This window comes from Cheilinus undulatus, linkage group 3 (assembly GCF_018320785.1).
Source record: "Cheilinus undulatus linkage group 3, ASM1832078v1, whole genome shotgun sequence".
Lineage (NCBI taxonomy): Eukaryota > Metazoa > Chordata > Actinopteri > Labriformes > Labridae > Cheilinus > Cheilinus undulatus.
This window is the reverse complement of record NC_054867.1, coordinates 3,960,375-3,975,673: the sequence shown is the minus strand read 5'-3', so window position 1 is coordinate 3,975,673 and position 15,299 is coordinate 3,960,375. Positions and strand designations below refer to the sequence as shown.

At 40.8% G+C, this 15,299-nt stretch overlaps 1 protein-coding gene across 4 annotated transcripts in view; it reads right to left on the bottom strand.

Moving 5' to 3' along the window:
* The window catches only part of plxnb1b (plexin b1b), a 211,665-nt gene that overhangs the window by 26,897 nt on the left and 169,469 nt on the right, over nucleotides 1-15,299 (bottom strand). For all 4 annotated transcript variants that reach the window (XR_005991453.1, XM_041779107.1, XM_041779095.1 and 1 more), the window contains 6 exons: nucleotides 14,839-14,995; nucleotides 11,050-11,158; nucleotides 9,291-9,399; nucleotides 3,030-3,980; nucleotides 356-490; nucleotides 145-267 (listed from right to left, as the gene is read on the bottom strand). Coding sequence is in view for 3 of the 4 variants with exons in the window: in XM_041779107.1 (XP_041635041.1) it covers nucleotides 145-267; nucleotides 356-490; nucleotides 3,030-3,980; nucleotides 9,291-9,399; nucleotides 11,050-11,158; nucleotides 14,839-14,995 (1,584 nt within the window). In the remaining variant the exon portion in view is untranslated. The remainder of the gene's footprint in view (nucleotides 1-144; nucleotides 268-355; nucleotides 491-3,029; nucleotides 3,981-9,290; nucleotides 9,400-11,049; nucleotides 11,159-14,838; nucleotides 14,996-15,299) is intronic.

Below are 15,299 nucleotides of genomic sequence, written 5' to 3'. Positions count from 1 at the left end.
GACAACCGACATGACTGAAATTGTTGGTCCTGCAGCCACACCATCAGACAGCTACCAGAGGCTCTGATAGTCTATCCAGAACCTTGTGCTTTAACCTTATTTTCATGTATAGAAAATATTTCTTTAAATCATTCAGTTTCAGACCTGGTGAAGCTGACAGGTGATGTCAAAGTTTGATGGGCTGTTCTCATCAGTCTCCACGTAGGCGTCCACCACCACCGTCTGCCCCTCAATAACCAGCACGCACTCATAGTCAAGATCTGAGTCCTAGACACACAAACACAGGAATTAAATTAATGCTGCAAACCAGGCAATCAAACTGGGATATTGTGTGTTTGGTTTTGTATATGTGTACCTGGTAGAGATGCAGATTTCGTGCCAGTAGAGTAATCTTCCTCTCCACCTTGACCGGGAGCAGTGATGAACCCTGGACTTTCTCCACGCAGGGACAAGCTGAAGAGCCCCAGCTGACAAAGGAGCCTTCGTCTCCCTGTTGTCCAACGCACACACATACAGCATTAACAAAAGTCTCCAACAAACTCAGGAAGCTGTGCAAAATTTAGGCACCAAGTATTAAAAGGGAGAAGAAATATGTGGAAAAATAATATACATCACATTTAATCCTTTAAACTGACATGATAAATTGGACACTGTTAGATTAAATGTCCACGTTTTTTTCTCTTTGGATTCCCTTTTTTATTTTGGGCCATGGCTGGTATAAAAAACAAAATTTATGTCTAAAAAAATACCAACTACTGCTGTGCCATAATGAAAATCAATGTAAAACAGAGCAGGAATAATTTACGCAGATATGTAGTGCGTACTCCCTGTTTTTGAGATTTGAATGTGATTCTTCGTTCTGCTACCATCTAGTGCAGTGATTCCCAAAGTGGGGCCTGGGAAAGGGGAGGTTGGGGAATGCCTTCCATAAAAAAAGATTTTTTCAAATTATTTAAAATGATTTAAATTTGTATTTTCTATATGCATAAAATTGGTTCATTTTAAAATAAAACCATAGACATTAGGTAAGATTTATACTGAAATCACAGCAATATTTAAAAATTCCTTACAATTAAGTATAACTATTCTTCAATGTGCACGGCTGTGTTCAACAAAGCTTTAACCACCTCCAGACAATGGGGGTCCCCAGGTCTGGCACTGTTATTCAGGGGGCTGTGGGCTGAAAAATTTAGGACCTCTGATCTAGTGTACATCTTTTGGTCTGAATGATCCCTTCCCTGTTGTCATAGTGAAATTTCTTCCATTAAATGTAGCTCTCCAGCAAAATTATTTATCAACTGATAAAGGATGTTGCATGATGTGCAGCAGTGGTCATCAACTTAGGGTCTGAGGGGCCCCCTAAAGCCTCTCCTTTGGCCCCCAAAAGGCTATTAAATTTTTTAAAAAGTGAGGAGGAATAATATGCTGCTATCTGGGGTATGTTTAATCATTAAGCTCCTATAACTGTTGAATTACCCCTCAAAAAATTTGTGTTTGATAAAGTGTGAACAGGAATGACTTGACTGAATGGCTGCTGCAGAAATCCACCTGTTAGCCATTAACAAGGTATATCAGGGATGTTCAAACTTTTTCCACTGTGGGCCCAAACAGAAAAATATAAGGATTGGGGACTACTTTGATGAACCAAATTTCATGTACCACACCTTGAGGATATCAAAGTTGGTACAACCAATCTGATAAGTTAAGGTAGCTTAAAATAGCTTTAGATAAGATTAGTGATGGGGAAGGTAAATGACTATTTAATGGCTGACAAGGCAAATAGTTATTCATTTTGCAGATTTTAAGGGGGCCAATCAGATTGCAGGAGCCCCGGTCAGCTCTGGCTACCACTGACTCCGTCCCTGAATGCCACTGTTGTTGCCAGTTGCTGCTGTAAGCCCTCAGGGCATTTTAAATCAAAATAAAATTATTAATTTGGTTGGTATCTTCTAAATTTAATTAAAAAAACACATATGTTAAAATGTTTGTTTACAGAATAAACATGGTAGCACTGCTTTTGCTGAAACTAGGAAGAACAAAACAATCAAGCACAAGCTTTATATTCGAACATGGGCCGTGTTTAATTGTATTTTTAGGATTTGCTGTGGGCAAATTAAATGTACCATGTGCTGCATTTGGCTCTCGGGCCACAGTTTGGACACCCCTGAGGTATATGGTGCATGATAAACAAACTTATTAGTCTATTTGTGATTAAATCTGCAGGTTTCTGCTTCAACTTTCTGCTTCAGGCTCTTTGAAAGAGCAGTCTTTCCTGGATGAGAATAAAAACAAAAGATCCATTTCCTGCACATATTTTTAACCAATCATGACACAGTATACTAGTGTCAGACCAAGGGATGGACAAAATGACAGCTAAATATGTGGCTAAAATATCTCAACAATCCCCTTGTGGCAGGCATCAGTAAAGGCCACAGGGACTAGTCTTACTGTTAAAGGCTGTATATTATTAAATATTAAGAGGATTTTCTGTTGAGTAGAACCAAAATATTGATTTCATGTCATTTTTTTTAATAAATCAGGCCTCTAAAGCATCTGTCAAGAAAAAAACTGGCCTTGGCCCTTGTGCAACTGTAGTTGATGACCACTGATGTACAGTCTTGTAAAATTGTTGCTTGGGGTTCTTTGCTGCAGAAATAAATACTGACTTGGCTTGACCTGACAAAAAAATGTAAAAAAAATTAAAGTAAGACACTTAAGTGAGCTGCAGATATGAACAAATGAGTAAATCATACACAAACATTGACAGAAAAACAACTGCTGCAGTGGAGCAGATGTTTTTTCTGGGGATTAGTCTAGAAAACAGAAAGGCAAACAACACAAAGAAGAAAGGTATCAGACAGCAGAGGAAGAGCAGGGAGAAAGGATTGACATGAAGCCTGTTCAAGCTGTTTGTTCCTGCAGCATGAGCACAGTATCCAGCTGGGAGCATCAGGAGCTGCTGAAGCTTTGAGCAGAAGCAGAAGAAGAAGAAGAAGTAGGAGGAGGAGGAGGGAGGCGGCTGGACTCACCGGGAGGAAGGCGTCAGCTGGATCATAGTGGTAGTCCAGCTCTGAGTCAGAATCCATCAGTTTGGGGTAGGATGGAGGGGCGTGGTCGACCTCACCATCACCTGACAACACAGCAGTGGCTGAAAATGAGGCTGTGTCATTTTCAGGCTCAGCGTGGACATCTGGATCTTCTTCTGGCATGAGTGGGACTTCAGGGTCTGGGCGCTGTGTTTCAGGATGGGAGTCATGTGTGGGTCCAGGAGTTTGAGTCTGGGATAGCTCCAGGTAAAGAGACGACTCAGGGTCATCAGGTTCGCCGACTGGGAAGGGTGATGGCAGGGGGAAGCCGGATGCAGTCGGGGTGAGCGGCTCTCCCAGGCTCAACGTTCCCTCTGCTTCCTGGGCATCACCAGTAGGCGACTCTGTCACAATCTCCACGAGGGTGGAGTCTGGCTCTTGAGCTGGGATAATTAAAGGCATTACTGAGTCCAGATCTTCTCGGACCACTTCAGCTGCAGTGACAGGCTCCAACTCCACAGCACCCATGAGGACAGTGGGCGTCACCATTTCAGCCTCAGTTCCACTTTGTGTGACAACCGCAAGTTCGCCTGCTTTGGCCTCCTCTTCCTTCCCCGCGACGACCTCGGGAGGTGGAGCTGTGGTGGGTGTAGGTGTAGTGGAAGGCAGAGTTGTGGGGGGCTGAGGTGGCAGGGTGGTGGGTGGTGTTGTCGGTTCAGGTGTGGTGGTTGTAGTGGTCGTGGGTGGTGTCGTGGGTGCAGGAGTGGTGGTCGGCTCCTGAGTGGTTGCGACAGTAACGGGGGCTGCTGTAGTTGTAGGCGTAGTTGTAGTTGCTGCTGCTGTTGTGGGGGTGGTTGCCCTGGTGGTGGTCGTTGGGACAGCCGTTGTGGTGGTGGGTGTTGTGATGAGTTTAACAGATTTGGAGGTGGGAGGAGCTGAGGTGGGGAGTTTAAACTGGAGGATGGAGGGAGGAGGAGGAGGACATGAGGAGAGGGTGAGACAGAAATAAAAATCTAATGGACATAGGGAAATGGAAATAACCAACAACTCAACTGATAAGTGATTTTTAACACATAACCTGCTGTTATTGTGTTATTGCTGTATATGGCATACACAGATCAATGGGTTTAGATGCAAAAAAGATACTTGCATGGACAAAAGAGGCAAAAATAGGGTGACCATACATGACTGGGACAGTCTGAATTTCAAGCTTCAAGTCTCAAGTCCAAACAAATATCTACTGTAAATAAAAATACTGAAATATGCCCTGCTTTATAGCAGTCCCTGTCCCAATTAAATAACCAAAACATTGCACCATTTACCACCATTGCACCACTGATTGATCTGTATTAGGGGTGCATGATATTTGATTTTTGCTGCCATCTGATATGCTCATATTTCCAAAGTTTTTTTTAAATACTGGTATAAATACATATTTTGATTATTAAAAACATCAAGTGCCTACTGTGCAAAGAAAGGCTGAGTCAAGACAGGTAGGGAAGTAGTCGTAGTCTGGTTGTTCTTCTAGGTTTGCAGCTTTATTCAAAATGTTTCAGGCTCACAGTGAGCCTCCTTGACTGTATAGTGCCCTACACAACCACCTTTACCTGATGGGGCACTTTAAGGATGCATGCGATTAGCCAGCTAAATGGTTAAATTTAAATTCCTTTGAAGTTGGCACCAAAGTTACGAGTCAGTGAAATTAACCACAAACATTTTACATCACTTTAAGCCCCTAGTCACGGCCAAACGCTCCATCTAAACTATAACTCAGCCACCTACCACTAGTAGCTACTAGCGGTAGGTGGCTTGTTCTTCATGACTACTGCCTCGCTGCCATAATGCTTTTTGAATGGATTTCAAAAAGTACTAGCACCAGTAGCATCTTGTGGGAACAAGGTGGTTTAGCACAATTTTGATTTAGAAAATGGGAATGAATTGTCCAGAGCCTGTGTCAAATTATAGTCATATATAACCAAAGTATTGTGTGACAACATTCAGCTCAGGAATGTGGATGCTTACTTGCCACAAGGATTGAGGCTGGCGGTGCGAGCACTGCTAACTTTAGCCCCATTTGCAAACCAACTTTGCACTGATTATGCTGTGATGCAGTTCACTGTTGCAGTGTGAAGACAGTTTACAGAATGTATTAAGTGGAGACTCGTGTAGTAGGCTAAGCACAATCATATTCTTGTTTAACAAGAAGGGAAATCATACATCAAGGAACCTCACTAATACATTTGTAAATGTATATATATATATGATTATATGATTAATTCTGCTGATATATACAGCTGATACATTAGCTGCAAATATTGGCAGAAATTTCCATATCAGTTGGTACCGATACCATACTGATAATATGCATCCCTAGTCTGTATATATTCAAATGTCACTGCCAAAGCTGTTTTACTTTAACCAAGCAAAGCAGATGAATTTGCCCGTTTCCAAGTTTCTCACTGGCAAATCCATCTTGCAAAGCTCCCATCTGAACAGTTTGGGTCCGTTTAGAAAGTGACAGGACCAATCAGCTTCGAGGGGCAGTACTTTCTGATGTGACAGACAGAACGTTTATCCAATCACCCTCAAAGGCTCTGCTCTTTCCCAAACGATGTCTTTGGAAGGGTTACCAGATGGATGTGTGAAACAAATCCATATGGCATGCCAGGTTAGCTTCACTTTTAAACCAGTGAAAAAATATTACTAACTCACTGTGAATCAAAGTTTAGTACTGATCTGTCCTTACATCTGGCTGTTGCTCAATTAGTCCAGGTTATCATACTGACAGGACCTGATGTTGAACATCAGGTAGGCTCGCTGTTATGCCAAAAAGGAAGTCAGCCACTATTTCTTACACATAGTACTTGGGTAGGCCACTCAGGTATATTTACAGTACATTAAAAACTCCTTTTGAAAAGTACCAGACAATGAATATGCTGCAATTTGCAACCAAAGCAAATGTCCATTTCCAGTGGACCATGGTGGAAATGTTGACATTCAAAGCCATAAAGAACCAGCAAACACAAAGGGTGCATGCAGCTAGAAGCACTGCTGTTGTACCGTACTCCAATCGGGCAAGCCGAAGACAACCGATGGAATCAACCAATACACCAAAAATAATCTATCACACTGATGCATCCTTGTGCTGTGTTTTCGTTGCTGCCACATAATAATAATAATGAGTTTTTGGTTGATTGTGGTAAACAGGATTTTCAATCTACTGAGGCATTTTTCATGATGCTCAAAGGTTCACTGATGAAAAATCCAATTGTACCATGAGCTCATACATGTGGGATTGCTGTAATATTAAAGAGTCCCTCCTTGCAGGTCTGGAAATATCATCACCCCAGACAGAAAAAGAAGACTTATGGTCCTTGTTGAACAAAGATATGTGCTCTTCTGTGACAGGAAAACTGTGACCCTTTATCCACTTACAAAGTACCTTTATAGAATTACTCCTGTCAAGCTCACATTCAGGTTTAAAGCTTTCTGAGTGAACCACTGAACCAGAAACTGAATCCCTTCTTTGTTTGTTACCTGTTTAATTCTTGATTTAAATGAGTGTCTGTGTTGTGCAGCTGTTTTACAAAGGGGAGAAAATGTGGCCCAAAGAAATATTTGGTGTTTTATTCATATTTCATGCACTCTGCCTCATTTAAGCTGTCCCACAGAGTCACTGCCTTCTTGGGAAGAAATGAGCCAAAAGCAGAAAGGCAGAAAATGTGGAAGTAAAGGACGCTCTGTCTTAAAAACTCAGCTGTCTTTATCAGGTTTTGCCAGAAAAAAGGCAGAATCTGCCTATTTAACCAATTAAAGACAAGAGGAATTTAAAGGTAGCTTGTGAGAACTGTTTAACTTTAGGTTTTCAATTAATCAGTAAGGGTCAGAAATATTTGGCAGGGATTAAAACAGTAAATTCTGTGAGTGACAATGCCGGCATGACTGCTGACATCCTGAGCATCTTGAACAACAAGGTCATTAAAAAGGGGACTGTCTGACCATGCAGCATTAACGCTGTAAATTTAAGTCATGAGTAGAAAGTACTTCTGTCATCTGTGCAGTGTGCCTTGGGCTTACACCAACTACAGCTGGCTACAGCTGACGGGCAACTGCTAGCCAACAGGAGTCATGTATTAGTGCATATTTGGTAGTGCATTATGGATCTGCTGAGGCATACTCAACTCTGGCCTGTACTACATCTGTTTTTGTTACTCCACTATTTTATACATCTACAGATGCTTTTTTATATGAAATACCACTAAATGTCATCTGTTCATTAAAATGTGCATTAATTTCTTGTATCCAGGCAGCATACCTGAATGTTGACCAATGTTGAAGGGGGGAGGGAGGTGTATACCATTATGGTAGAGGATAGGACAGTAGATATAGTAGAAAATTGGTAGAAAATTGAAATAAGAGAGTTGGGAATGATGTGCAAGAGTTGCAGTTACACCTAGGCTGCCTACTTAACTGACTGCAGTTCGTACATAGAGCAGATAACATAGCTGTTAGGTTGTTAGGCTTGCCTTTATCTGAGTTCAACATTTTTGTGCCAGTATTTACAGTGGAATATAATCTATTCTAAACCTACTTCTAATCTAACATCCTTTTGTTGAATGCAATGATTTGTAAACCACATAAACCCATATTATATTCACAGTATAACATAAAAACTCATGTAGGAACTGAGACATTTTATCATGTCATGAAAAATATTAGTTCATTTTGAATTTAATGGCAGCAACACATCTCAAAAAAGTAAATACGACTCAAAAAATGAATGGAAAAGTAAGCAGTTCTAATGAAGAACAGCAAGAGTCAGTTAGCAACAAGTAAGTAACATTACTGGGTATAAAAAGCATATTTTAGAGAGGAAGAGTCCCTCAGAAGTAAAGACAGGCAGGGTTCACCAACCTGCAAAAAACTGCTTCTGAGAATTTTGGAACAATTTCAGAAAAATGTCTTTTATTATAAAATTGAGAAGACTGACAATTCCACCATTTACAGTAAGTGATATCGTCAAAAGATTCAGAGAATCTGGAGAAATCTTTGTGTACAACTGACAAGGCCAAAGGTCTTTTGAATGCTTATGATCTGCATTAAAGAAGGCACAGATCTGTACTGGAAAACACTGCATGGGTTCAGGAACACTTCCAGCAATCACCATCTATCAACACAGTTCACTGTACTAACCACAAATGCATGATAAAGTTGTATAATGGAAAGAAAGAAGGCAAATGTGACCGTGATGCAGAAACGCCACTGTCTTCTCTAGGGCAAAGCTCATTTAAAATGGACTGAGCCAAAATGGAAAACTATTCTGTGGTCAGGTGAATCAAAATGTACAATTCTTTTTGGAAATCATTGGCGCCAAGTCAAGTAGACTAAAGAGGAGAGGGACCATCCAGCTTATCAGTGCAGTTAAAAAGCCTGCATTTCTGATTGTTTGGGGTTGCATTAGTGCCTATGGTGTGGGCAGCTTTCACAGGGGAAAGGAACTATCAATGCTGAAAAGTAGAGAGAGGTTTTAGAGCAACATATGCTCTCATCCAGATGACTTCTCTTTCAGGGAAGGCCTTGACTATTTCAGCAAGACAATTCTAAACCACATACCACAACATCACAACGGCATGGCTTCACAGTAGAAGAATCTGGATGCGAAGTGGCCTCCCTGCAGTCCAGAAGTTTCACCAATATAAAACATTTGAAGCATCATGAAATAAAAAATCCAGCAAAGACAACCCAGGACTGTTGAGCAGCTAGAATCCTACATACATCAGACAAGAATGGGACAACATTCCTCTCCCAAAACTCCAGCGACTAGTCCCCTCATTTCTCAGACATTTACAGATGTGCTGCTGCCATTAAATTCAAAATGAGCTGACATTTTTTATGAAATGCTAAAATATCTCAGTTCCAACATCTGATATGCTTCTTATTGTGAATAAAATGGGTTTATGAGATTTGCAAATCATTACATTCTGTTTTTGTTTACATTTTACACAGCGCCCCAACTTTTTTGGGACGGGGTTGTAGTTGCTCCCAAGCAACTACAACCAAAATGATCAGTGCACTTGTTTGGCTATTAAGCTGTAATATTAGCAGTCCTTTTCCAAAAATGTAGACAATATTTTTCCACAAAACTTAAATAGATAAAAAATATTCTTCCCAAAAATAGCTTCCATGTGTGCTGATGGTGTGAAACAGCAGAATTCATGAATCTAAATCCAAGTGAATGTGGAACAATAAATCTAGCAGACTTACATGGTTGTTGTAAATCATCACCCCTTCCTCACAGGTGGGTTTGTGGGTACACAAGTGTTGGTGAACGCACCAGTTACAGCCCCATCTGCTCATAACGCAACCACGGCAACTGCACACAAAAAAACAGAGATCAGAGAGATGAATGATAGTCTCTGTGCAGAGAGAAGAAAAACAAAACTAAAGGAGAAGAAAACAAGGAGTGAGGGTCAGGAGAGCTGAAGGGAAGAATGAAGAGACGTCTAACATGTAGAGAAACAAAGTTAGAGCTACTGTAGCTCATAGCAGAGCATAATCAGATTGTATTCAGTCTGATCCTGCGGTAAGAAAGGTCAGTGATCTAATTGAATAGAGCCTCGGTCTTTATCAGAGCACTGGGACCAGGAGAGAGAGGCTGACACAGAGACCATGTGTGCAGACATAGTGATGGATGCTAGAATAAGCAGGCATTTCAGGATTTAATATTCAGAACCCATTTTCATCTGATTTGATTAGGGCTCATTATTATTTATTTTCATAAGGATGTACCAGACAGAAATCCGTCATTGGAAAATAATTCAGGCTTACGATATGAATCTGCAACAGTATGTTTTTTTTTCAACTTCAGCATCAAAACAAATCCTAAATCAGCCCCCATGAGCCTCATGTTTTACCTGTCAGAGTCTCATCTTTCATCCTTCATCACCATCTGTTGACTGCATGAAAACACTTGGAGCGGAGACTTTCTGTGTTTTTGATGTCAATAGCATCCTTCCTCCAATCTGTCTCTAGAAGCTGTTTGACAGAATCCAATCAACAGATATATTTTTCTTTTAAAAAGCTTTTATAGCAACTTACTTGGTGTAAAATCATTTTAATTCTGTTTTTTAATGATCTCTGGATTGGCCTGGGATTTCCAATTCTTATAAAGATGTGAAATTTATTTCAAATCTTGAACACAAAAAGCACAAAATTTCTGTTATCTTGATTTTTCATGCAAAATGTGCAATTACGTTTGAATTTGAGGGTGCACAGTAACTTACATTTTTTTTTTAACTTTTTTGGAGGGAGGGGGTTGTAAGTTTGGTTTAGTTTCTATTTTGCAAAAGCGTTTTGTTTTAGTTTATTCGGCAATATGGGAAACCTGTCAGGGTATTAGGTTTTCTTTTTTTTTAGAGAAATCCTTTAAAAAATAATTTTCAGTCAGTCTTTAGTTGCATTTATTGTCTTCCTAGAACCCTTTTATGGCCATCAGTGCTGCTGAGTTTGTGATGGTTTTTCCCGCTGAAATCAGACAGCAGTAGGTTCAATTATTATGAAAGAAACCTGCCCACACTAAAAGCAGAATTGGCAACCATTGGTAGAAATTTAGGGGTAGGGTTTATGCTGTTGTATTGAGCATGAATGTGCAGGCACCTGACTTGGAAGTTCAGAAAAATAAGTAAAGCATGACAATGAATGGAGATCTATCTTGACATAAGGTTGAGTAGCACTGCTTGGCCATGGGATGAGCACATGTAGAGATAAAAAGGGTACTAAGAGAAAGGGAAGGGCAGGAGTCAGGTACCTGTAGAGCTCCTTGGCACTCCGATAAAAGTAATGTGTTCAGGTATTTAAGAAAATGGTTACAGGTATGAAGAGAAGAATCAAAACCAGAGAAGTAAGAAAAGAAATATTGGAAAAACATGACCATAAGACAGACAGGTAAAGGCTGAACTGATGTAGGGACCACATCTGGGAGGAGACGGGGAGCAGAGCTTATAAATCATCAGCGGTAACTCACGGCATGCTGCCAGACAGCTGCTTTACAGCCGTACAGTCGTAGAAGGTGAAATCCCTTGCCGTGACGGTGACGTCCCCAAAGCGGAGAGACAGGGTGACTGTGACGAAGTCTGAGGAGAACAAAAACAAGAGAGGACGGGGTCATGAGGAAGAGCTGAAAACAAGAGTGACATCATGTTTCACCTGAGCACGAAGCTGAGCGAGGAGAGCTCTGAAAATATTTGGCCAGGCTTATCGCCTCTGATTCAGGAGTCTGGGATGAGTAAGATCTTTCCCAAAACACAGCGAGGGAACGTGGGATCGGGGGTTTGATTCAGATAGCCAAAACACACAGACTTAATAGAAGCCATGTGCTTGCTCCATCCTCAGCCCAGGGGGAGAGAGAGAGAGAGAGATGGAGCAGACATAAACACAGCATAGCTCAAGGCTCCAAGAACTCACCCCATCAAACACGAGTTCAACAGCACGCTCACCTGTTCGAAAGCTGCTCTGCAAAGGTACACTTGTCCAACAATTGTAGGAGAAATAAAATTTAAAGGCAGCACTCATCAAACTTAAAAATGTGAATAAAATGCCAACATTCATGAAAAGCTGAGTATCAACAGAAAATATGCAAAAGTTGTTTGACTCTCGCTAAAGGATGTGGAACATATGAGTTTATTTTAAGTCAGTATGCATGCACAATTTTATAGCAGATGTGTATTTCTGTGGGTAGAAATCTTTACAGAATCATTTAGGGGGCTGTATGAATACTTTACAGTTTAATATAATGTATAAGTAAAGAATGGATGGATCATACAGTAGTGCATTTTTAATAAATTAGGTAGAGTAGTCAAAGTCTCTGGGTTTGTTATTGTTATTTCATGATAATGTAGTGTTAGTTGCTAAGTAATTTTACTTTGACAGACCATCTTCTATTTCGTGTGTTGAGAAAAGGACAGACTCCTTTCCAAACTATGAAATGGGATAAAATTCTGACTTGTTTTTGTTCTCTTTCATGAAGTTCATATGATCATTACAACATATGGAACCAATAAAATGAGACAATAAAAAATGTTTTCATAGCGTTGACCATGGAGTTATTGTCGCACCTGCTTTAGTTCTACCTTGAATACTGGTGTAAGGTCCCAAAACAATATTTGTTGAAACGACACTAAAACTTAAAGTCTCTGGTAACCTAAAACCACAGAAACCCTCTAACTGTGATATTTATGATACAATTAACCATCCTAAACATCAGCGTTGAACTTCAGTCCGTTTACAAATTATTATCGGTTGAGTTTTTGAAACATTTCTTATACTGAGGGTAAAGTGGGAGGGTTCTTTTTAAATATCTGACAAAATAACTCTCAAACCACTTAGAGAAATGCACAAAAGTCCCTCTGACAAAAGTGCAACATAACTATTATGCTCTCTGTCTGTCCCTCTGTATTTGAGCTAATTTCTTTCTGCAATGCCTTCAGCATGCTAACCACTATGCCACCTACCTATTACCTATCTACCCAAAAATGACAAACCAACCAACCTACCAAACAACTAACACCCCAACCTATATACCAACAAACTGCCCAACTAACCAACCCACCAAAACATTCAACAACCAACCAACCAACCAACCAACCAAAAACTAAACCACTAACCAATCTACCAACGTATATACCGACCAACCAATCCACCAAGACATTCACCGACCAACCAACCAACCAACCAACCAACCAATCGGCCGACAAACAAACCCACTAACCAACCAACTAATCAACTGACTAATCAACTGACTGACCAATCAACCAATGCACCAACCAACCGACCATTCAACAAACCAGACCAACCACCGACCAAGCAACCAACAGACTGACCAGTGGTCTATCCAACCAATCAATCAACCAACCAACCAACCATATGACCAACCAACCAACTAACCAACCAGCTACCTGACCAACCAACCACTATACCAACCAACCAACAAACCAACCGACTACCAACCCTTCAATAAACCACTCAACCAACCGACTAACCAATGACCCAATCAACTTACTACCAAACAAACCAACCAACCAATTAACCGTCCGACTGTCCAAAAATACACATGGCCACTTATCTGTAAAACAACTCAAAAGCTTGCGACAAACAGTCGTCACAGCTGCAGCAACAGTCTGATTTTTTACTGTAAAAATATGGAATATGGTGCATATAAATCCAGGGTGAAACTTTTTAGAGACATATTGACACATGCAGGGAGGAGGAAATGGAGGGACACAAGTGTAGTAAATATGAGAACTCAATCGACCAAATATATTAAGTTGATCTAAAAGACATTAGTCATATATTCAAGTCATTTTAGTAAACGTGCGGCTCTACATTCCAGCTGTCAAACAAAATAAGCCGTAGAGGGATGAATAAAGTTGAATGAATTAAACTGAGCAGAAAATGTGAACAGTCATGTCAACACAGTTCTGAGTACTGGTAGACTGAAGGGGGCGGGGCTGCCTAATGTTTGAAAAAGTGCAATGAAAGGGCCTTTTTGTATATCTCCTATGGTTTATAAAACATGATAAAATGCCTTTCAGGGAGCCTTCTCAGTGGGCAAGACATGATGAAATGCCCTTCTTAGTGCCCCTCTATTGAACACAGTGTGATGAACTGCCCTCCAGGGTGCCCTCCCAGTGGATAAAATGTGATAAAATGCCCCCTAGGGTCCCTTCCAGTAGACAAAACTTGGTTGAGTGCTCTAGGGTACCCTCCCAGTGGACAAACAATAGAAGCAGTGCTTTCCTACCCAGACCAAGCTTCTCAAAATACTGACAATGCCACATCATCAGTGACTTCAGCAGAGCTGTCATTCTCAAAAGTGAAGATCCAGATCCAGCTCAGGAGAGGTTTATGGGGATAGTTGGTGCTTAAATCTTATACTCTCCCTTGAGAGGTACATCCTTTTTGACCCAAACAAGGTAATTTATATCTTCAAACACATGATCAGAGATACCTTCTACTCAGGTTTGGTGGTAGATGAGGACAACACAGCCTGTACCCATGGAGGGTTTGTAGATAACCCAGAGTTTGAGCTATAATTTGAGTTTTTGAATATCCAGCAGTCAGGTGAGAGTCTAATTTTTAACTTAAAAGCAACAGTTGCCCTTACAGGCCTTCAGCTCCGTCTTTTATTAAGTGAGCGCTGACACTAACCCTCTTCAAATAAAGGTAAGCCACAGCTTGATCCTTAAATACCGCCTGTGTGTCTATATCTTAGAAAACCCCCTCTGGGCTGATTCTCTCTAAACCCTGCACCCTGAGAACTACAACAAGCCGCAAGTTTCAGGAATGTGTGCATGGGAACTGCTGATTTTGTGTGTCTTTGTGTGCGCGTGTGTCATGCCCTGGGATCGTGTATTTTTGGAGCAGCATGGCCTCTCCAGAGGATTTAATTTTATTTACAGGTCCCTTTATTTTTGCCACAAAACAAGCTGCTGTCACGCTAAAACAGCCTCAACCTTGAAAACTGAAGTGCATTTGAGAGCACACATGAGATGGGGAGTTTTAAACTTTAAAACATAGATTACTCCCTGCTGTGTAAGCTGGCTTAAAATAAAGAATCTGGGTTGGCCTAGATTGAAGAAACATGGATTGCACTGTATATACATGTATGATATATGTGTAAATGCTTAAAACACACAAAGATTAATCTTATTAATATCAAATCCTCTGGTCACAAAAGGGATCAGAAGTTCAAACCAGTAATGAAACTTCACCAGGACAAAGCCAAATGGTCCGGTCTGGCCTCAGATGAACTCACCCTGTCCTGGAGGCACCGCAGGGACATGGCGGGTGTCTGGTGAATGGCAGGTCACTCCGGTTTCTGTGACAATAGCAGGACTGTGGATGTCCTGGAAGTAGCAGGAGTAGAACTCATCTTTCTCCAACACAGGAAGTCCTGGGACGGACAGAGACACCTGAGGAAGTACCAACAGAACAATATTTAGAGATAAAAACAAAAGCGCATACAGGGAACTCAGTGTGACCTATTGTAGCAGACATCCACAGCTACTTTATGAGCTTTTTTCAACAGAATCAGAATGAAATTTACTGTCACTCTGCCTAAAGTTCTAAATGGGATATTGTGTGAACTGTAAATAAAAACAGAGTATGACAGACTGCAAGACACAGAAACCCCTCATTTAACAGAAAACTGACATCAAATGCTGAAACTGAGAAATCTAATATGGACTGAGGTGAAATGGAAAACTGTCCTGCAGC